Source organism: Molossus molossus, unplaced genomic scaffold (assembly GCF_014108415.1).
Source record: "Molossus molossus isolate mMolMol1 unplaced genomic scaffold, mMolMol1.p scaffold_m16_p_12, whole genome shotgun sequence".
NCBI classification, from domain to species: Eukaryota; Metazoa; Chordata; class Mammalia; order Chiroptera; family Molossidae; genus Molossus; species Molossus molossus.
Genome location: NW_023425347.1, coordinates 86,013,556 through 86,037,531, shown reverse-complemented (window position 1 = coordinate 86,037,531; position 23,976 = coordinate 86,013,556). Strand labels below are relative to the sequence as shown.

Below are 23,976 nucleotides of genomic sequence, written 5' to 3'. Positions count from 1 at the left end.
GCTCAGAGAATCCTGCCCTTTAGAGGACACTGCAGGGGAAAGATGAGGACACAGTCGGCTGCAGGCCTTGGTCCTGGTGTGGGCAGTCAGGCCTCTCCTGGGGCAGAAGAGAGACACCAGGAAGCCACTGGAGGTTAAAGGGGGCTGGGTCTTCCAAGACCATTCCAGGGAACATATGTCATCAGTTTGGCTCAAATAAATTCTCATAAAAATTACACATACATACACACACCCCATTCTAATCTAATCCCTCCATTTTACAGATGCAAAGAATGAAACCCAGAGAGGGGCAGTGACTTAACTGAGGTCACACAGCAAGGCAGTGTCTGGGAATTCACAGACAGGACTCATATTCCAAAGCTGGTCCTTGCCTGGAACACAGTGCCACCCCCCTCATCCATTCCCACCTTTGTTTAAATTGCCTTTTATGGAGCACTTTCATGGTAATGCGCCACACAAACTTAACTGCATGATTCTCCCAGAAGTTCTCTGATGTAGGTATCACCATCCTCATTCTGCTGCGGAAGAAACCGAGGCAAAGACATGTGAAGGGATTTAACCAAGGCCTTATAACTGGTCTTTCTGACTCCAGAACCACAGCCCAGTCATGTTTCCTCCAGTTTTGAGCCCTGGCTTTTGTCTGCAGTGCTGGGAATGGGAGCTCTGGTTCACTTCAGGCTGTGACTCGCTTGCTACATGACCTTGGGGGTGAGCCACCCACTCATTCCCTCTAAACCTCTCGTTCTGCCCGGCCAGTGTGGCTCAGTGGTTGAGCGTCGACCCATGCACCAAGAGGTCGCCGGTTTGATTCCCGGTCAGGGCACATGCCCAGGTTGGGGGCCTGATCCCCAGTGGGGGGCATGCAGGAGGCAGTCAGTTGATGTTCTTTCTCATCAATGTTTCTATCTCCCTCTCCCTTCCATTCTCTCTAAAAATCAATAAAGAAAATTTTTTTTTAAATATTAAAAACAAAACAAAGAAACCCCCTCTAGTTCCCTCAAAGACCCCTAGAAGAACCAATATGCCCTAGTAATGTGTGTGTTCTGCCAGCAGGAGAACCAGGAGGTATCTGGTACCCTACTGAGAACGAATGGGACTCTTTTGGGAACACCTACAAGACCCCCACTTATTATCTGTGTGCTGCCTTGGGGGACACAGTACATCCCTCTAGCCACACATGCCAGCAGGGGGAGGGAGAATCATCACCAAGCCCTGTGTTTTCTCACTTAGCCTCAGCAATGCCATGATACAGGCACTATTTCCATTTTCCAGAGGAGAAATTGGGGCTCAGAGCTTAAAGAACTTGCCCAACTGGCACACAACCAGTAAGCAACAAAATTGGTATTTGATCCCAGGACTGCCTGATCCTAAAGGCCAAGTTCTGCCCTCACGCCAGGCCGCTCGATGGAAACGGTCTATAACTGCCTCCTGCTGCTGCTCTCATCCTCGGGACACAGGTTCCAGTCTGGCTCAGATGTGCTGTGCGTGAGCGCCTGGCTGGAGGCTGGGAGCCCGTAACTGACTGAGCATGGCTTGCCTGCTGCCAGCCCACCCCATAGAAGTCCCTGACCTGTGACCAGGAAGGAGTAAAGAAAGCCTCCATCAGTACCTGTTTGCACCTGGGCGGGGCCTTGCACATGGCACAGAGGCAGGGAAGCTTGAAGCAGGAGGAAGAACTGGGGAAGCTGCCACTGCAGGGCCTGGACCCCAGGCTGAAGCCCTGGTTATAATCAACTCAATCGTTCAGCTTCCTCATGAGACAGGGATGTTGATGACAATAGCACTCACTGAGGGTTCCTTAGTCCTCACAACTACCCCAGTGAAGGGCACTATCAGATCCACATCACCTGAAGAACCTGAGACTCAGAGAGACTAGGTCACCTGCCCAATGCCACCTAGCTGGTATTGGCAACACCAAGAAGGACTCAAGCCCAGGAATCTGACTTGAAGCTGAGAGGTGTTCATCCTCCAGAGCATTTCTCAACCATCTGAGCCACAGAACAAATGAGCTAGATAGCTATTCTCTTTCTCTCTCTCACTTTGAAATTTTATGAGTTTATTTGAGCCAAACTATGACATATGCCAGGGAGCAAGATCCAAATGCTCTGGATAGCTATTTTCTCAATTCTCCAAAGAATGGACATAACTAGAACTGTCTCAGGATGGTCAAAGGAGCAGGCTATTGTTGTTATCAACGGAACAGAAAGAGCACTGCCCCTGAATGCCAGTCCCACACTGCCCTAACTCTGAGCCTTGGGCTTGCTTAGCCATATGAGGAAAGAGGACCAGGTAACCTCAAATGGCTTTTTCACTCTAGCTTCATGATTCAAGGTCGCTCAGTTCCACCACTTTCTTGTGTGATAACTTCTGCGACATCACCATTCACAGCCACTAGAACACGTGTCACTCCACAACCTCACCCTGAAATCGAATACCAGAGCTCGGAGCCGCTCCCTAAACCCTGCCCTGGACCAACAAGGCACTCCCAGGCGGCCCTGCCCGGCTCCCTGATATCACTGCCACGGGTGTTTCCATAATGAGCCCTGGCTCCGAGAGAGGTGGGAGCCAGAACAAGAGAGCCATTTCCGCCACCCTGTGCCTGGTACTACGTGTGATGGCTAAACACAGGGGAGAGTGGAGTCCACCTGGGCTGGCACAGTGCAAACCTTACCACGCCAAACTCTTCCTGGGGAGGAGCAGGGTGAGTGGGGCACAGGCCTCAGCCCATACTGCTCAGGGTTTGGTTTCTGGATTCCTTTTCTTTGGGGGGGGGGCGTGTTTCCACTATTTATTTATGACAAATTTCACATCTGTGATGCTCTCTAGTCAGAAGTTCTTTGAGATAATGCCATCAGCCTTGGCCAGCTGAAGAATGGAGTCATCTGCCTCCGCCATCCTGCAAATAGCCCCGCAGATAGCATAGCTTTTAAACTGGCCGGTGAATCCGGCCAGCGTGGCTCAATGGTTGAGTGTCGACCCATGCAACAAGAGGTTGCCGGTTCGATTCCTGGTCAGGACACATGCCCAGGTTGTGGGCCTGATCCCCAGTGGAGGGCATGCAGGAGGTGGCCAATCAATGTTCTCTCTCATCAATGTTTCTATCTCTCTCTCTCACTTCCTCTCTCTCTAAAATCAATAAAGGGAAAAAAAAATTTTTTTAAATTGGCCGTTAAACCTGCCTGTCACCTTGTCAACCTTGGCCATGTTCATCTGGATGGACGCGTGGTCCTTGGCACGATGATGCAGTTGCTGGCGGAGCATTTCCGTGGAACATACAGGTCCACCAACTCGCAGGCGTCGCTCTGCATGTCGACGCGCCTGCGGCCACCACAAGCACCTCCGCAGAAAGGGTTTCTGGATTCTTGATCTCAGCCTAGGCCATAATCTTACTGAGCTGGGAGACGTCTCTCTACCCTCTTATAGAAGCTGCAGGGGCAAAGGTAGGGAGATCTGAACACTGAGCTAAAAGAAGTCTAAAAGAGTGCTCAAATACAGGCCATCATCTGCCAAAGAGGACAGGGAGCAGGATGCTAGTCTGGCTTCTTAGGGAGAGGAATTGAGCTCTATGGGACTGGGAGATTGACAAAGGCCCAGATTTGGGGGTATAGTAAAAACAGGGAAGGTGCTGTGGCCTAGACTGGGGCAGCATGTCCCTCCCCATCCAAGCCCCAACTCCTCTACCCCACCTTCCTGCTTCCTCATCCTTGGATGAAAGGATGGTGGGCAGAGATCACTGCCTGGAAGTTCTAGTCACCCCTGTGGCCCCGTCAGGGACTGGGGGGAGACAGAGGCTGGGAAATGTTCTAGAGTGCCCTAGCGGGGAGTCCCTGCAGATAAGAAGTGGGCCAGTGAGAGCCAAGCTCTGGCCGAGGGAGACTGGGAACTAGGGGAGAGAAGGGAGACTGGGAAGCCCCACTGCCGATGCCCCCTTCAATTTGGTTCCGGCTCCATCACTTGCTGGCTCTGTGGCCTCCCTGGGTCATAATTTCCTAACGTGTAAAACCATGAGCTGGGTTAGAGGCTTCCTCTAGCTCTGACAGCCCATGATTTTATATAAACCAGCATACATGCAGCACTTCACATTTTGTTTTGAGATACTCCACTTCATTTAAACCTCATGGGCATTCCTCTGAGGTGGGTATGAGTTCTCCTTTGTTAAAGATGAGAAAACCAAAGCTCAGGGCATTTAAGCCCAAGAACACACCCACACAGGGTGAAACAGAGCCAGGATTTACATCCAGGGCTCCAGAAGCCAGGACTTGCACCCAGGGCTCTGGGTTCCATGGAACAGAAAGCCTGAGTCTGGCCCTGCCAGGCCAGGGTGAAAGGCCCGAGGAACAGGTTCAGGAGCTCATTCCAGCCTCTCCCTCTTGAAGCTGCTCCTTTGATGCAGATAAGGGAACTCTTTTAAAAAATAAGATTTAATGAAAAAAGTTGCAAAAGAGTATGAACAGCATTATTATTAAAAACAATTTTTATGAAAATGAATTTCACACAACTATAGGGAAAGTCCAGGCAGACGCATGAACCGTGAAGAGTGATCAGCATGAGGAACAGGGGAATGAAAGAGATATGACCTGTGCTTTTTCTTTATATACTTATGTAGCATTTGAATTTTATTCCTTTTTACAAACAAACAGAAAAATCTAGGGGGGAATTTTTTGAGTGCCTAGTCTGAGTCAAGACTCAGCAATAAACACTTTACTATAATAGATTACCTCATTTAATTTTCACAAAAACCCTATGAAATCTAAGAATGTTCAGAGCAGCTTTGCTCATAATTGTCAAAAAAAAAAAAAAAGGAACCAACCCAAGTGCCTGTCAACACGAGAATGACCCACCTGTGGCGTATTCACACAAGCAATGCCACACAGCCACAACAGAGGAACACACCTCATGGAGTGATGGGCCAGGCTCCATCAGCACTCACGGAGATGCTGATCAAAAGCCAGACACAAAAGAGCACCTGTTGTCTGACTCCACTACTGTGAAGTTCAAGAACAGGTACAACCAACTGATGATAGAAATCAGAATAGTGGTTACCTCGAAGGAGTGTGGGGGTACAGACTAGGAAGGGTAGGAGGGGACTTTAGGGGGGTACACAGATGTCCTCTATCTAGATCTGAGTGGTTGTTAACATGGATGCAAACATTTGTAAATAATCACTGAGCTGCACACTTTTATTTTTCTTTCTTTATTGATTTTAGAGAAAGGAAGGGAGAGAGAGAAAGAGAGAGAAACATCAATGAGCGAGAACACTGACTGGCTGCCTCCTACATGCCCCACACTGGGGATTTGGCCCAAAACCTGAGCATGTGCCCTGACCAGGAATCGAACCAGCGACCTCTTGGTGCATGGGCTGATGCTCAAACACTGAGCTATACCAGCCAGGCATGAGCTGTGCACTTTAAGATCACCACTGTATAGCCCTGACTGGTGTGGCTCAGTTGGTTGGACATTGTCCTGTACACCAAAAGGTTGCTGGTTTAATTCCCGGTTAGGCCGGGGTTGTGGACTCAATTCCTGGTAGGGGGCATGCAGAAGGCAGCCAATTGATGTTTTGCTCTCAGACCAATGTTTCTCTCTCTCTCTCTTTCTCTCCCCCTTCCTCTCTAAAAATTAATTTAAAATCTTAAAAAAAAAGAGATCAGCCCTGGCCGGTTTGGCTCAGCAGTTAGAGCGTCAACCTGCGGTCCGGAGAGACCTGGGTTCGGTTCCCGCTAAGGGCACGTACCTCGGTTGCAGTCAGTTTGTCCCCGGCCCTGGTTGGTCGTGCGGGTGGCAGCCACTCGATGTGTCCCTTTCACATCGATGTTTCTCTCTCTCTTCCTCTCTCTCCCTCCCACTCTACCTGTACAAAAAAATGGAAAAATGTCCTCCGGTGAGGATGAAAAAAAAAAGAGATCAGCCCTGGCCAGCTTGGTTCAGCAGTTAGAGCACCGGCCCATGGTCCATAGAGACCCGGGTTCGGTTTCCATTAAGGGCACGTACCTCGGTTGCGGTTTGTCCCTGGCCCCGGTTGGGGTCGTGTGGATGGCAACCACTCAATGTGTTTCTCTCAGATCAATGTTTCTCTCTCTCTCTCTTCCTCCCTCTCTCCCTCTCACTCTATCTGAAGATGAATGCAAAAAAAAAAAAGTGTCCTCAGGTGAGGATAAAAAGAGAGAGAGAGAGAGAGAGATCACCATGTATATTTCTCAATTAAACATATAGAGGGGAAAAAGAGGTTTTAAAAAAACATGCAGGGGAGAGAATTATCTGAAGAAAAAATGATGCTCACTTGTCAGGTACTCAGCCTAAGGTCACACAGCTGGCCAATAGTGAAACTGGGATTGAAAGACAGGTCTGATGACTTTAAGCCACCAAGCTATCCTGACTCATGACTGTCCTTCAATCTCCACCATCTGAGCACTGCACAGGCAGCCTTGTCCATAAGTTCAAATGTAAGGACCCACTTGCTCCTCACTTCTAATCAGTAGTGGCTGTAGTTCAGTCACCTGCTCATGCTAATTGGAGCCTGGTTGCTGTGAGCCTCAGCACACTGACAGCTGCTATTTAACTGTCAGGGCCAAACAGGAGTAGAGGCCAGGCCCACAGCTAAAGCCTTGGGCCACTGGGAACTGGGTTGGAAGGAGTGCCCTACACCAAGAAAGGATGCTGGTGCACATCCACTTGCCATAATAATAGGCTCTGGCCCACAGTGATGGAATTTCAAATGTGGAAGGACAGCTGAGCAGCAGACCTGGACACTGCTCTGGCCACTGGGACACACTTCCTCACTCTTTTTCCAATATAAGACCCCAGTTCCTGTTGATTCAGAAAAGTTAGACCCTGCCTGTCAACCTTAACCCTCTTACCCACCAGGAACCAGGAGTAGAGGAGTTTTGAGGAACTTGGCTCCCCCAGAGCCACCCACGCTCTGCTTTAAATTCCCAGCCTGTGCAGGCTCTCCCTGCCCCCTCCAAAGTGAGCCACTCCTGCTGCCTAGCATGTGTCCCCCTCTCCTGTTACATCCTCTCCACTCTCCCCCCAACTCCTACACAATCCCTGTCCTAAACCATTTCTTACAGTTTCCCATCTGATCAGTTTCTTAGGAAGGATAATTATCCATAAAGAGAGGAGGCGGAAAATTCCCAGAGCCAAGAACACCGGGAAAGACTTCATCTAGTCCATTCTCCACCTGCCAGGACTGCCTTTGTCCTAAACACAGGCCGATCAAGGTTACGCCTCCAAAACCTCTGCAGTTCACACTTATCTGCATTGCATCAGGGGTCTTCCTGATCTGTCCCAAAGTAGGTTTGGGCCTTGTCGCTACTACATCTAAGTGGCAGTGCCAGAACTGAGAGCCGTCTGCCACCAGGGCCCACGCTACATTGTGCTGCCTCCCTGTGTCACTTCAGCCTGCCTTGTATTTTAGCTGTTTACATGTCTTATCTCCCACACAAAACCAGCAGCACCGCAAGGGTGGGAAGCTCCTCCCACACAGCAGTGCTGACACAGAGTAGGTGCTCAGGCCAACTGAAGAGAAGGTGGGACACCCAAGGACAGCCACCTCACCTCTGCAGAAGGAACAGGGGAGTGTTCCAGAGGGAAATGTGCAGGAAAGAATGACCATTTACACCATCACAGAAGAGCTCTGGACTAGGGGTTGGGAAACCTGAACTACCCCAGCTCTATCACCGCCTACTGTGGCCTGTGGGCAAGTCATTTCCCCTCTGGCCTTCTGCTTCCTCCTCGTGAGCTGAGGGGGTTGGGCCAGGCTCCGTCATTGTTCACCGAACATTTCTGTGCCCTTACTCCGTAGCACTGTCACTGACCCTCCGCAAACCTGCACATCAGGCACCACACAGCTGCAAGAGGAAGAGCCGGGCTTCAAGTCCAGACCTTTTGATCCCTAACCCCCTTATCTTTTCCATTACACCTCCTGGACGCCTCACTCTGTCTCTAGGATCCCTCCCAACAATAAAATCCGATTCTCTGATCCTAGGACTACCCTTTCCAGGGCTGAAAACTCCCCAGGCCACATGAGACCACAGAGTTCAGCTGGAACAGGCATATCAGGGTCCCGGTGCTCGGCCGCTGCCATGCCTCCCACATGACAGGTCTGGTGACCGCCTGCCTGCAGGCGCTGGGGCTGGGCAAAAGAGGGGGCAGGAGTCCAACAGAGCCTGGCACCCACTCAACCCCTCCTCCTTCCCTACGTGCCCTCATGCCTTTCTGCTCTGCTTCTGCTCCCTGTTCACCATTCCCTGGGAACAGCTCTCCCAGGCCAGAGCTACTGTCCAGCCGTGGCCAGAGGTGCCTGTTTGGAAGCTTCACTCTGGACGCTTTCAGACCCAGGCGAGTAGCTGTGGGCCAGGGATCTGCTTTGCTCAGCTCACTATGGCCACCCTAAAGCCAGAGCCAACTCCCTATCTCTGACTCCCAGGCTGCTCTGCACATCCCTCCCCAGGTGAGACCACATCATCCTGCTCCAAGCCTCCAATGGCACCACACAGCACCACAAATCCAATCCAATGCCTGACCCAAGGCCCACAGGCCCAGTACAATCTTGCCCTTGCCTTCCTTTCCATTCTCACACACCTCCCTCTCCTCTACTCCAGGTTCCTGAAACACACTCCCCTTAAGTCCCCTGGTCTTTGAAAGGCAGCTCCTTCTTGTCATTGCTCAGTTCAAAAGCCATCTCCTTAGAGAAGCCTTCGCTGATCATCCAAAGTAGCGCATCTCCCTCGTGTGTATTTCTTCAGAATGTTTATCGCTGCCCAACACTGCTGTGTCCACTCTCTAGCACGCCACACTGGCAAGTGAACCCTTGACATCAGGAGCCCCTCGTCTTGCTCCTTCCTGGCTGTGTCATTAGCACCCAGAACAATGTCTGACATGGGGAGCGGTGCTGGTGACGGATGTGCTGCACATTAGGGTGGCCAGGCCTCTCTGGAGAGATGACATTTGATCCAGTGTTTGATCCAGGGTCTGAACGAGAGAGCTGGGGCATACAGGCAGTCATGTAGGCTGGGGAAAGCGAGTGCAGCAGCACGTGGAGGAACAGGCCTGGCAAGGCTCGGTGTGTTTGAGGAACCCAAGAAGGCTGGTGTGAGCGGAGTAGGGGAAAGAGCGGCAGAGAGTGAAGTTGAGAAAGGTGTAGGCCACACCTGCCCTGGGTTTTACCCCAAGTTCATCAAGAAGCAATGGAAAGGTTTTTAACAGGAGCGCATCACATTCTGGTTTACATTTCTAAAGGATCCCTCAGGCTGCTCTGTGCAGAGCTGATAACAGGCAGAGGGGAGTAGAGCCAGACCATTCAGCAGGCCACTGGAGTCACCCGTGTTAGAGATGCTCATGGCTTGGACAGGGAGAGCAAAAGTGGAAACGAAACAAAAAGGCAAGCATTCAACCCATGGAGCCATGCTTTCCACCAGCCTGAGAAGTCCTGGCCAAGTCTACATCCTCCTGACTCAGGAACACAGCCAGCCCACCTACCCAATCTTATTTCTCACTGACCCCCAGCCCAGACTCAAGCCTCAGCTGGCTGGGCCTCCTCTCAGGGGCCACTCATACCCACTGCTCAGAGCCTCAGCTGGTATTGTGACCCTCACTAGATCCACCACCTCTCCTCTTATGAGAGTCTCGTGACCACACCTGCACAAAGGTGTCTTCCCTGCTCGTTCCAGCCACATTTCTCCCCTCCCTGAAGTCCTTTTGGGCTTTGAGGCAATGACACAGCAATCATCATGCACTTAATTATCCCGTTTTACTGTACAATGGATAAAGGCAGATACCACAACTCACATCCCTCAGAGCTGACGTGACACTCAGACAATGATGCGCTATATGGAGCCCTCAGCACAAGGCCAGGCACTCAGTAGGTCCCAATCAATGGTATCTCCCTTCTTACCACCTACCTATGGCAACACCTACCCCTGGGGCTCACAGCCCCACTGAGAGGCTCAGCTTCTCTGCCCAGCCAGGCAGGTGGGTGGAATGTGCTCAGGGATGAGATGGAGGGGTTTCAAAAGCAAAGGCCAGTGGCTCTGCATTATTCACATCTCCACGCCTTTCTCCAGCTCCTTCCTCCATGTGAGCCAAGCAAACCTCTGTTTAACCTCCAAGCCTCAGCTTAAAGCTGAGAAGACTGCCCCGATCCGTCCACACCCTTGCAGCACATCAGAAGTGCCTGTTTGCATGTTGGCCTCCCCCGCCTTTACCCCCCCCCCCCCCCGGCACTGTGAGGCTGAGATTATATTTATTCATCTTTCCACCTTTAGCACAGCATTTATCAGGGATGAATCAGTGTTTGCTGAGTGCAAGTCTCCCCCTCTCCCAACTAATGACCAAACCCAGACACTTCAGCTGGCAGTCTCACCAGTCCTGGTGACTTCAGCCCTACCCCAGTGCCCCCTGGCCCACATACCTAGAATCATTCCCCAATGGAAGACTCTCCTCTCCTCTCCCTTAATGCTACCAGGAGAGTGGCACGTCCCATTTCTAAGTGCTTATGATGTGCCTGGGGCTTTAAAGATATTACCCCACTTGATTAGGGAAACTGAGGCTCAGACAGGATGATGCAGTTATGAAGTAGCAGAATCTTCTGCCCTTAACATGGCACAGTTCATGTGGCACCTCATCATAGCTGAGTCTATTTTAAAAACCATCATCTGTTCTGCAAAAGTGTAGCTTTTATAGCTACATGTCAAGTTGTCATACAAAATCGTACTTTGTTCATTAAATGTTTCAAGTGGTAAGTCTTGCGACTCCAGCTAGGTTGCGAAATGACTGTTAAATGGGAGAAATAGTACAGGACCTGGAATGGGAAGCCCTGGGTCTGGCGTCAGGCCACAAAGACCCTAGGCGAATAACCTAACCTCTCTTGGCCTGTTTATTCATTGATAAAAAGAGAATAACAGCATTTCCCCAAAAGGTTTCCTGATGCATGCTGGTAAGTGCTCTGCCCACCTCAGGGATGTACTCAGTGAAAGGAGAAATATTCTTTATCCACAGCCACCTCACCTCTGCACTCAGCACAGCACTGGACATACAGCAGTAAGTCTTCCTGAGGGATCACTCAGACGCTGGGAGATTCAGGAGTAAGAGAAAACAAACCAGTATTTCTCTTCCTCCTGGATCTGAAAGGGGCTCCTAAGTGCCACCATTTACTGAGTGTTCAGAATGTGCAGAACTCTGCACCACCCATCTCACAAGAACACTCTCCTGGACCTCTCCTGACATCCCTGCCTGGTGTTGCGGATGATCAAATTGAGACTCAAGGAAGGAAAGTGACTTGCCCAAAGTCATGGCGCTACAAAGTGACAGAGCTGAGATTTGATGCGAAGTCTGTTGAGCTGCAAAGCCTATGTTCCTAACCACCATGTTTTGAAAGGGAACTACTCTGGGACACGCCTATGTAATCCAAAGGTCCTGCCCCAAGTAGAAGCTTTGGGTTATGCCCAGTGAGACGTGTTTCACTCAAGCATCTCATCTAAATCCTAGTTCACCAATCACCTCCCCAAAGTACCCCCATCCTCCCAGTTGAGGTCTTTCTGCCTCCTCTAAACCATCACAGAATTCTATCTGCATCTCGAATTGCAGCCACATTCTACTGCCTAACTGCTGGGTCTATCCTGCATTTCTCGGTCCAGTCCCTAAGCTCCTTAAGAGAGAGCAGTTCTCCTGCATCTCTGCTAGTTCCACCAGCCAGGCAGGCCCGGAAGGGTCGGGGTAGCATTCTTGCTCCCCTCCCACAATGAGCTGTAACTTTAGTCTGGGGCTGTGCTCAGCTAGATGAGCTGCTCTGCCTCAGGCTGGCATCCTGCCTACCTGGTATAACATCCAGATTCCTGTGGGCCTTGGCCCAGGACCCAAGAGATCTCATTCCCTGGTTTGATGGCAAAAATGTTATAAAAAGCATAGCACCCAGGCTCTGCAGTGCTTCGAGATGGAGTACAAAGTCCTGAGGAATTTGATGGGTGAGGGCAGAAGCCTCTAAGCTGGCTCACAGGTCCCAAGCCTTGCACTTGGTTCTCCTGCAAGGACCTTTGTGGCCATGGCCAAATGGTTTCCCTGCCATTACAGTTATCTGATAGATATTCCAGCGGGAAGCTGCCCTTCCTTAGCCTTAAAGGGCCTACTAGAGAGTAATCAATGCTTGGATACCAACATCTAGACCAAAGACCACAGTCTCTCCTGTTGGTCTAGCTCTTACTACCCAGAGACCCCCGGGTTAGTTAACAGAACAGAGAAAGCCCTCCCTCTGCCATGGATTCACCTGTGATTCTGGGCACATCCTCTATGGGCCTTAACTGGAAAATGAGAAGACTAGATCAAAATATCTCCATTTTCCCTTTGGGCCCTGGGGCCACAGGCTATGATAAGGTTCTTTCCATCTCTAACATTCTAGAGGTAGAATAATATTCTCTACTTTCACTTACAAAAGCAGAGTGAGAGCAGGAGATGGGGGCCCTTAGTTCCCTCAGAAACATAAGCAGCCATTTGGGGCTGCCTGACCCTCAAAGCCTGTTCCCTTCAGTGGCAATCTCTTGCCTCTACTGCCTCAAAGGTAGCTGCTCCCCCAAACAACACCTCAGAGATGTGTTTGGGCCCTGGCAACTTTAGGAAAAAGGGCAAGGGCCTGAGTTACTGCTGGGTTCACCACAGAAACCCAGCAGACTCAGGGGGGCAGAAGGAAGCCCGTTCCTTCCCTGCCTGAACACAGGAGGAAAGAGCCTTCTGCAGCTACTTTGATCCCCAAGCCAGAAAAGCGTTTTCTCTACTTTACGGGTTCATTCCCCTTGCCTAGGAGTTCAGCAGTTCCCCAGGCAAATTCCATGCATCCCAGGGTTAGTACCACTTCGTCCAAGGAAAGTCCTTCACCCTTCTTCAAATTCCCATAGCACAAAGAGCCAAAGCTCTTAACCTCTGAGGAGCCATAGATCCGTCTGAAAATCTGTGGCTACTATGGGCCTTTTCCTTCTGATAAAACACACATGTATAAATGGCTGCAGACTATTTTAGTGGGTCCACACATCCCCTCAACTCCATCATACATTCAGGAAGAATCTTAGAAACCTATATCCTAGAAGAATAGCAGATCATCCAGTCCATTCTCCCACCTAAGTCAAAATCCCCTCTAACAGCAAGCCCTCCTGAACAAGGGCTTCTCCACCTGACCCACTGCTCAAGATCACTTCCTTCAGGAAGACTTCCGTCTTCTCTCCTCTCTGATACCCTCAACATCCCAGCCTGAGCCATGCAATTTCTTTCTTTTTTTTCTTCAGAGAGAGGAAGGGAGAGAGACAGATAGAAACATGGATGAGAAAGAACATCAACTGGCCACCTCCTGCATGCCCCCCCCCCCCCCCCAGGAATTTGGCCCACGACCTAAACATGTGCTTTGACCGGGAATTGAACTGGCGACATCTTGGTGCATGGGCTGACACTCAACCACTGAGCCACACAATTTCTAACCTGTGTTTTCTCCCATGTGTGTTGTCTTACTTCCCCAGCAAGAGAGTGGGCTTTCTGAGGACCCATTTATTTAATCCCATAACCCCAAGCTGGAGTTGGAAATGACTGTGATCTTATAATCGAGGATTCTGTGCTTTGAAGCCAGGGCTCATGATAGCAGTGACCCATCCCCCAAAGGATGGGCTGTATAGATCCCCTCCAAGGGACTCACAGTCTGCCCAGGCCTCACCAGAGCAGGGCACCCTGGGATGACTGCCTTTCCTGTTGGAAAGTCCCAGAGAGTCTTTCAACAGTGGAAATTGACAGATAGGGAAACTAGGGCCCAGGGAGGCAAAATGACTTACCATAGGTCCTTATGCAAGAAAGAGGCAGAGCTAGGACTAGGACTCAGATCCCTGATTCCCAGACTAGAGCTCTTTTCCTTCATACAAATGGCTTTATGACAACTAAATCTGCCCTCACACTCCCACACTCATATATGCATAGAGAATTTCTGAAAGGATACACAAAGTTAACAGTGCAACCCTGAGGATTTTGATAGTCGGGGTGGTCAGAGAAGTGAGGAGGAGAACTTTTATTTTATACTTTAATACCCTTCTGTACTTCTGGGTTTTATTTTTGTTTGTTTGGGCTTTTGTTGTTGTTTTTACCGTGAACATGTTTTATTTATTCATATTATAAAAATAAACCTGCCACAGAAGAGAGATTCTGGCCCCAGGCCCACTCCCAACACACACATAAACACGAAGAGAAGCCATAAGTCAACCTGTCCAGGTACAACTATAAATTAACGAGACTGCTTTCTTGTGTGGTTTATGGCCACTGGTCTCATTAATTCACAGTCACAGTGTGGTTGATGGCTTAAGGAATCTTACTGGGAAAAGCTTAATTCAATTAGGGTTCTTGGCAGCTCCCTGAGGAAGCTCTGGTATCTTGCTTTTACTTATACAAATCAAGAGCAGACCAAACAACCGAGACTTTCCCAGAGAGACTCCACCCAGCCTGGAGAGGATGCCCTTGCAAGACCCTCCATTAGAACCAGCTAAAGGAGGCCGGGAGGGAGGGCGACAGGCAGCAACAGCAGCACACATAAAGCACGATCCATCTGTCACTCTCCGAGCTCAGTTCAACTCCCTGGCCTGGCATTCAGTCTGGCAACTAGCCTCTCCAACCTTTGCTCTCCCTCCTCTCTGAGCAGTCAAACTGGTTTCTGGGTGCCCAAAGGCTTTCTGTAGACCCTACGGGCACTCATTCATTCCTCAAATATTTCAGAGCCCTTACTCTTACATTCTTGTAGGAATCTGTACTAAGAATAGCTCTCTCTTGTCCCCTCTGCTTATCTAACTCTCCATCCTTCAAGACTGGCTCAAGTTCCACCTCCTCTGAGAAGCCTTCCCTAACCACCCCTGCCGTCAGGGACTGACTGCTCCTCAGAACTTCTGCCAGGAATCAGCCCAGCCCTCCACACAGATCAACCACTTTCTCCTAAGCAGACTGGACGCTCCTAATGAGCAGGGGTTTCACTCTTCTTGGTTCCCCGATGGGCCACAAGTTAAATGCCTGATGGATAATTTCAGCTGACCTGCCTCTTCCACCCCAGCTTGAACAGACGAATTAATTAGCTGCTCTCAGTCCTGGCTGGCCAGCACAGACACAGCCTTTGTGAACTTGGCCTGGCGCAAGGCAAGTGCTATGTAAGTGTTAGCTATTTATTATTTTGGTGAGTTTGTGGGCTCTGCCTGACACACAGCTGTGATGTCACCTCTCCACCTTCAATGGCCTGGTCTGAAACAGGCTGAGCACTGTGGAAGAGCCAGCCTGGGCTTAGGGGTAAATCTAAGAGACCAGAAAGGGGATCTGGGAAGGAAGAAGACCTCATCCTGAGCCCTATGCAGAGCTGTTTAAGGACGCATCTTTTCAGGAAGGAGCTTACTGGGGTAATTTGGGGAACTCCAGATTTCCAGCAAGTCAGTAACAGAACTCAGGGGTCAGGTGTGGCCTAACAGACCCCCCAAACTGGCCCCTCATGTTGGATGAGCTTTAGGGAAAAGAAAATGAAGTCAGCATGATCCCAGGGAAGGGGAGCAGTCCACTGATCCAGGCCCAACCCAAAACTTAGTTCAGTTAAAATTAGATTAGTCCATAAGATTAAAAATACCCACATATAATCACGGGCTGCCTTAAAGTATCAGCTGTTTATCGGCATCTAAAGAGATGGTTTGGCCCAGTGCGGTGTGTGCAGACAACCTTGGGGAGACATGTCTGACTCAGACATTTGCAGAGGGAGTGAGTGCTGCAAAATGAGGCCCACACAGGCAATGGATGACTCAGGTCCTGGGTTTGCTGAGTGAGCCTTCTCCCCACCAGGGAAGGAAGCAGGGAGGAGGGGTGATGAGAAGAGGGAGGGAAGGAGGAAGGCCTGCCAGCTCTGTATAGGCTGGCATTCCCAAAGGGAGCCTGGGGCCCTCAGCTCCAATTGCGAGCCCCTCCTGTGTTTCTCAATGCCAGCCACCTCTGAGAGGGACAATTTGCTTCACAGTGGGACTTAGAGGGGGTCACAGTTTTCCCCCAAACCCAAGAAATGATCCACAGAGAGCAGCCAAGACTTGAAATACTATAACCTTTCAACCTTTCCTGTTTCAAAGGATTTGGGGGGAAATAAAACTTCTCAACCGAAAGGAAGTCAGGGCATGATGATAAAAAGAACATGGGCTCTCAAGTCAGACAGATCTCGGCTTAAACTCCAATGTTTTCCAGCTGTGCAAGTACCTGAAACAGCCTCTGAAACCAGAGTTTAATAAGTGGCAGTTAATAAGGAACAAATATTACAAATTAGGAAACGGGCTCAGAGAGGTTGTGCCTTGCCCAAGGTCACACAGCTAGGCAACAAAGAGCTACGACCAGATCTCAGGTCTCCTGACCGCCCCCTGCCTCCCTCCCATACAGCATGTTTTCTGTTTTAATTCACTTCTCTGCCTCTCCTTTCTACTCCCAGAGGACCTATAACACTTCAAGGGAAAGGAAAAGTCCTCCATTTCAAGGCTGGATGTTCCACAGAGAGAGCTCTGAGAATGATAGGTCCCAAGGCTGAGTCCAGCCCTCATGCTCCTCCTTCAAGTGAATACAAGTGTGTGTTCAAGGGGTTGATAAGAACTTGGACCTGTGTTGACCTGAACCCTAAATCACCCCACTCCTGCAGCCCTTCCCTACCTGCAGGAAGAACTGGTGTTCCTTCTGACCACCATTCAGGTTACCAACGTGGATGTGTCTGGTCATTTACTCTCCTCAGAGCCCTTTTGGATCTCTGATTCCCCCTGATCCTCTCAATGACCCAAATGTAGGAAAGAGGATGGGGCGCCTTGGGTTAGAAGGCCAAGGATATATCCTTTGCCACATACCTGCTAAGTGACCTCAGACAGGTCACAACCTGAGACTCAGTTTCCTTAGATGTATAATGGGTACATCAATATCACCTGTTACTCCAACCCACAGGACCATTAAGATGATCAAAATTAAATACTTTATACACAAATTACAATACCCATGAGAATTATTACTAAACTCTGGCTACCTTTTAGGGATACAAAAAGTTGTGCCACCTGATCCCAACACAGAGGCTGTTTCCCAGGGGGTCCCGCTGGGCCCTGAGGGTAACCAAAAGCAACCTAGCACCCTTTCTGCCCAGAGACAGGAGATCACAATCAGGTTAGCCACCCCTTGCTGGTTAAAGAAAACCATCCTTTAACTGGCACCCCTCCTGCCCAAGCAAGGAAGAGAAGCAAGGTCTAGTTAGACTACCAAGAGGACACCATCAAAGAGATGGCAGGCAGGGTCACTACCAGAGGACAAGGGACAGGCCTAGCCTGACTGCGAGATTCAGGTGCACCCATGCAGACTCACAGGGACAGAGAATGGACCCAAAGATAGCACAGAATCCTTACAGTTTTCTTAGGGCAGCAAGAGGGCTCCCACCCTGGCATCTGCCCAGTCCCCAGAGGCAGTCCTACAACTCCCTAGCGCAGGTGCACTGAACTGGGCACCTACTCAGTCCAGGGCCATGTGCACCTGCCAAGGGGAATGTGAGGCAGGAGATGTAGCTGCACCCCTCGAGAAAGCTCTGCCAAGACTCAAACAGAAAATAAACAGTAATTCAGCATCACAGCAGATAACCTCTTTGAGCTGTTTCCTCATCTGCCAAACAGAGATAGCCTTTATCTCATATGATTTTAGTAAGGATTAAATGAGATCACTTTTATAAAGTGCCTGACTCTACTCTGTAGATACTCAATAAATGGTAATTCTTATTCTCACACACACACACACACACACACACAACAGAAGAGATGTCACAGGGCAGGCTAGGCCTAATGCCAAAGCTGTGGATAAACAATAATGGGAGACGGGTTCAGGGGGAGAAGTGAAAGCAACTGCTGTGGGCTGGAGTGGGCTGGGGAGACCACTCAAAAGGACAGGATCTGAACAGGCCCTGAAAGCGGCCATAGTGGGCACTATGCTGGGCATTCCCACATTCAATCTCTACATGGGTCCTAGAAAGCAGAGATGGCATGTCACCTTACTGATGAGGCAAGTCAGGTTCAGAGGAACAGGGTGCCTTGAGCAGGTTTTCTGACTGTGTCTTTCCTGGAGGGGTGGGGCAGGGCCCAGAGGAAAAGGGTGCTTCATGGGTGCTCAGCTAAATGAAGTCTAAGCAACATGACCAACCCAGGCCCTCTAAGTGCCCTGGCACTTCTGGAGACACATGTCCTACCTGAAGGCTTCCTCCTAGTCCTCAGCTGACTTCCCCTCCCACTGTCCTGCAGTCAGTCAGCTGTTTCCCCGAAGAGCAAAAGGTCACCTCTTTCTTTTTAGAAAGGTCCCATCCGGGTTTCTTGTGACAGTTTCAAGGTGACCTTTAAGTTGTTCCTCTCTTCTTTTGAGAAGTGGGAGAGGAGAGTTCAAGTCTTATTTTTATAGGAAACCAGTTGCTGGCTCTGCTATCCATGCATGTGAAGTGGGCAATAATGATCCTCATTCTCCCCTACTCACAGACTTGTTCTAAAAATAAATGTCAGGATACACCTTGCAAAGACCAAAACAAGCTATAAGATGTAAAGGGACAAAGGAAGGCTTTTTTGTCTCTGGTCAGGAGACAAGATGAATACCTGCTTTATGGGCTCCCAGGCCTCTGCCAGGAGTTCCGGGTCAGGGATATGGGCAAACAAATGAAGTGGGTGCCAATGGTGAGCTGGGTTACAGTGAGGCCCTCCCTTGGCACAAGCACTGGACTGGGAGCCAGGTGAACTGGGGACAAAGCAGAATTCATGCATGGTCCAAATCACAATGTGTGTATGGGGGGGGGGGGGATAGGCTTAACCTAAGGCTTGGGGTCACTCTCCCAGTTCTCCCAGTATCTAAACCTCCTCAAGCCACTAGCCCCTCCCCACCAAGGAAAATCAAGAATGCCTAACTATCAGAGAGAGAGAAAAGGTCCAGAGAAGGGAAGTGATTTGCCTACTCAGCCACTGAATCAGTTAAAGAAGCCTGAAGCATCTACTGTAGAACTTCAGTGCCAACCCCACCCCTCCCACACCCATCTCTGACTGTCTACCTAAAGCTCTGCTCAATGATTAGGAATGAGAACTGCACACAGCACTTTCTATTCTTAAAGGAGGGGTACCTTGCAAGGGAAGCAGCTGCCACAGATGACAGAATGAGGGCTCGAACATAGCTCCTACACACAGTGGGGCACTGAGAGAACAGGCAAGACCCCAAAATGAACTCCTAGGTTCTTGGGTATCTGATAGTGCAGAGGGAGCATGGCCTCAGCCCCCAACCCTATCCCCTAAGTCAGGTGGTACCATCTCCCCTCCCACCAGGACCAGCTCCAGAAGCAGCTTAAGTGAAAGGAAAACAAAGTCAGTAGGACATGCTCCAAACCTGAAACCTTAAGGAAGGACACCCTGTGGCAGCCTAGCGTTGAGAGATTTGTAATCCTTCCACCTCAGAGGAAGTCTGTAGGAGGCTGAGGTGGGGATGCATTTGCCTTAGGTGGTTCAAATACCAACGGGGGGGGGGGGTTGCCACTCATTAAATGCTTCCTGTGGATACAAAGACAACTTTACGTGCATTAATTTGTCAATGGCACACCAGCAGCACTATGGCTAGATACTATTATTTCCCCATTTTATACATGAGGAAACTGAGGCACAGAGAGGGCAACTGGAAAAGTGGTGGAGCCCTTATCTATCCTCAATTCTACACTGCAGAGGTAAAGGGGAAAATGGGCTTTCACTTTTGCCACCTGAACAGGGACCCTTGAGATCTTTTGGTCACCTTTCTCTCTATTTTCTTCCCCAGGATGGCCAGATGCTAGGACTCCCCTGTTTTCAGATGCAGAAAAATGACCTTCTAAGCCAGAAACACAGACTCTTGGAACTGTGAAGTCCTTCAGAGATCATATCCAACCTCCTCCTTTTGCAATGGGAAAACTGAGGCCCCAGCAGCACTGAGTGACTTGCCAAGGTTACCTAAGTCAGTGAAATGGCAGAAACGGCAGACACAGAAGGGACTACAAAGATCAACTGACAAGTGGAGATGTGTGACTGGCCCAAGGTCACAGAGAGAGGTGGGATGAGAAGCCATGTTTCCTAACTTCTAATACCCTTGCCATGGCACCATCTCTGTTCTCCCGCTGCCCAGGGGTCCCTGGGTTCTGGTGGGGACAAAGCAGGCCAAGCCTAACCCCATTAGAACTAGAGATATCAGGCCTGCAGAAACAAACTCCTGACTACCCAGAGTAGGATCTTTGTGGTCATGCTGTCATCCTTCCAGAAGTCTTGAGATTTGCAACGTGTGTACCAGCCCCCAATACCCTAACACAATGCCAGGTGTGCATGGGAGGTGAGGGGGTTGGAGAGAGGAGGGCAACTTATAGACAGTGCTTGTGTGGTCTCAAATGACATCATAGTCATTTGAGTTTCTTACAACAAATTAAAAGACAGGTTTCATGACTTGACTGATATGGTCAAATTTAGATTCTTGCCAGTTTCACAAGTGGTCAGGACCTTCAGAAAAGAGACCTAGCTTGTTCAAGGTCATGATATTTGTCTGAATCAGTAGACATGGTTCCCCTTGCCCAGTTCTTGATTTTTTCTCCAGGAAACTGGTTGCCATCAGGGTATAGATGCCAATGGCCCAGGTCCATGTACAGGCCAGGCCCTGCTACTGTCACAGCACCCAAGCCTTGCACCAGGAAGCAAGTTCCTGGATGTGTTAAAACAGAGTACCCTCCTGCAGCATGTCCCAGAGCCTGCCTCACACAAGCCTGGCATTACCACTCAGCTCCTGTATGTCCTTGGGAAAGCTGCAAGGTTTCCTGCCAAGAGTCACAAACTCCCCAAACCCAAACCACCAGGGTACCAGGCCCTCATGCCTTCTACAGCTAGCTGGGGCTAAAAAAGCAAAAGCAGCTTTTAAAATGCCCCCCCCCCCCTTCCAGGGACTTCTGGGCTACGCAGGCTCCTGTAAGCTCCATCAATCACCCAGCAGAACAGAGTTCTCAGGCCTAGCAGGGAGACCAACCCTCTGGAAGGGTACAACTTTTCTATTTCCTTCTTCCTAAGAACATTTCAAAATCTCCTCAGACAAGAACATCCTGAGCCCCTCCACCTGTCCCTCTCCCACTTGGTTGAGCAGCAGGCCAATGTGACTAGCCAGCCCAGATACCACCTTGAGACACAGCCAGGTGCCAACCTGGAGGTAAGCTGGGGCCAGACCAAGCTTCAACCGCCTCTACTCCCCCTCCACCCCCAAAACAAACTACAGAAATTCCAGGGTCCCCTGTCCCATAAACTGTTTAAAGAATAGCATTCCTGGACCGGAAACAGACTCAGGGGCTCCTTACCAGCCAGGGCAGGCAAAGCTGACAGATAATATTCCTGGGATAAAGGAAGGTGAAACTACTGGAACCCCTCATGTTCTACCCTACTGCTAGGTCTCCAGCATGCAGAACACCCCCCCCCACACACACACACACACACACACACGATAATCAAACTCCTTAGGCCAAGTAGAAATATACTTCATCCTGGAAAACCCTCCCATGAAGCGTGTGACTGCACACTTGCTGTTGACAGAGCAGAACCGTGCCACTTGCTGGAAGACACATCTCTCTGCCTTACACACAGCTGGGTGCCTGACTCCCCTCAGGGTCTGGCCTGGTAGCCTTGCCGAAAGTACCAAGTATCAGAAGCATCCATACCCTAATCCTGCTCTTTCCCATGCACGATGCTGGTTCCAAGCTCATGAGGCCTCAGCCCAGAGGCCACAGAGCTCAAGCTTGAGAAGGACCAAGATGGCAGGATGGAGGCTGCCTACATTGCAGGAGGAGTCCAGACCTTTATTTCTGCCTCAAGTGGTAAGGATGGGACAAGAAGCTCACCAGTTTGGTTGTGGCGACGCATCAGAGCATACTAGACTTACCTATCTTCATGAGGCAGGCCAGCAGGATCCAGAGGGAGATCTCAAAGGGTGTGCGCACGTGTTTGTAGTCGATACCCAGGACTGGAAAGGCCTTTCGAATCTTCAAGCTATGTTCAGTGATGGAATGGTTAACAGGACGGCTCTCAGGGACGAGTTCTGGTGGGGCGGTGGTGACATCCCCAATTGAACGTTCCCGTGGTGGCTCTGAGCCTCGGATGGTGCTGGCAGTAGGGCTGGGCTGGAGACCATGGCTCCTGAGAACAGGTAGTAGCCCCACCAAGGCTACTACCACAAGCAACGAAGGGAAGATTCGAGGCAGAGAGGGACCACAGATGCCAGACCACAGAAGCATCCTACTGCTCCCTCAGCCCAGCAGGCCTTGACCCTTAGCAAAGTGAGAGTAAGACCTGGGACATAGGTGGCAAGGGGTCACCAGGTGGGAAGAGAGACTGGAGTAGTCTCTAGGAAAAGTTCATGTTTTAGAAAAGTCTTTCTTGTGGAAGCAGTCCTCTGGGAGTGGAGAAAAGCTGGGTTCCTGATCTAGAACTCCAAAGAGGGACAAGGACTCAGGAAGGATCACAGGAAGAGACCAAAAGGTCTGGAACCCCAAGCCAGGGAAAAGGAGAGTGGGGAATAGATTGCTCCCTAGGACAGAGGAAGGGACAGGATAGGTTGCACCCCAGGCAGGGAAAAGGAAGAGGGAAGGCTGGGACCCTCCGCTGAGTCAAGTGACTGAGGAGCGGGGACTCGACTAAGGGAGGGAGGGAACCTGAGCTAAAGGGAGGGGACAGAAGCGGGTGGGACCCAGTCCAGGAAAAGGCGAGAGGGGGCTGCGAGCCCAGGCTGCGAGCAAGAAGTGAAGCCAGAAAGCGGCCGGGAGCTTCCCCACCCGGAGAAGCGTCGGGGTGCAGGAGCGCCGGGCTGAGATTCCAGGGAAATGGAGGGGGCAGGAAGGCGGAGGCAGGCGGCCTGGCGGGAGAGCGCGCCGGCGCGGGGTGGGGGCGGCTCGCCGTGGGCCACCGGCAACACCGGCAACACGCCTCTCCTTGCGGCCCCGGCGCGGCGCTGCGCTCCGCCCCGGCCCAGCTTCAGATTTTCCGCGTCCAGCTCCAGTTCTAGTGCCTGCGCTGGGTGCAGCCCCAGCGGCGATGGACTGTTCCCTAGCTGAGCCGGTCGCTGCCATTTATAGGCACCATCGAGCATCCAACGTGAGCGGGCTAGAGAGATCTGTCAGCGCCCAAGCATCGCAGCGACCCCTTGCCGCTGACGGAAGGAAGTATTCTTTAGGAAGAGAGGAGAGTTAGAGATGGCACACAAAAAACGTCCTTAATTTACAGAGATTCTATCGAACGGGGGTAAAATGCTTTACTATTTACAAAGCGCTTCCACATCCCGCAGTCTCATAAAGCTTTCCATTAGTCTGGTGAAGGATAATATATTATTATCTTATATATTTAGTTACCCTATGACCTTGAGCAAGTTACTTAACCTCCCTGTTCCACACTTGTTCATCTGTAAAGTGGAAATGGTCCTAGTACCTTCAGAGGGATACTGGGATGAGTAAATGAGATAATCTATGTAAAGTGTTTAGAATAGAGCTTAGCACATTGTACTGTTATTATGGTTTCAGTTTTGCACATGAGAAAATGAGTGAATAGAGTTCCTCAGCTAGTATGTAAATAGTTGTATTAATTTCCTAGGGCTGTTGTACAAAGTACCACAAACTGGGTGGTTTAAACACACACACACAAAGAGAAATTTATTGTCTCATACTCTGAAGGTTAGAGGTCTGAAATCAAGGTGTTGGCAGAGTTGGTTTCTTCTGAAGGCTATGAGGAAGATTCTGTATCATGCTTCTCTCCTAGCTTCTGGTAATTTGCTGACAATCTTTGGTGTCCCTTGACTGTGGCGGTATAACTCCTGTCTTCACATGGCAACCTCCCTGTGTCACTGTCTCTGAGTCTAAATTTCCCCTTTTTATAAGGTCACCAGTCAAACTGGATTAGGAGCATACCCTAGTGAACTCATCTTAAC

At 50.2% G+C, this 23,976-nt stretch overlaps 1 protein-coding gene and 1 pseudogene across 1 annotated transcript in view; both read right to left on the bottom strand.

The window, feature by feature from the left end:
- SLC9A1 (solute carrier family 9 member A1) overlaps window positions 1–22,884 on the bottom strand; it is a 52,059-nt gene extending 29,175 nt beyond the window's left edge. The window contains exon 1 of the mRNA XM_036255720.1: window positions 21,943–22,884. Coding sequence (XP_036111613.1) covers window positions 21,943–22,294 — 352 coding nt within the window. The 5' untranslated portion in view covers window positions 22,295–22,884. The remainder of the gene's footprint in view (window positions 1–21,942) is intronic.
- On the bottom strand, window positions 2,827–3,308 carry LOC118626286 (annotated as a pseudogene).
- Window positions 22,885–23,976: the final 1,092 nt, after the last annotated feature.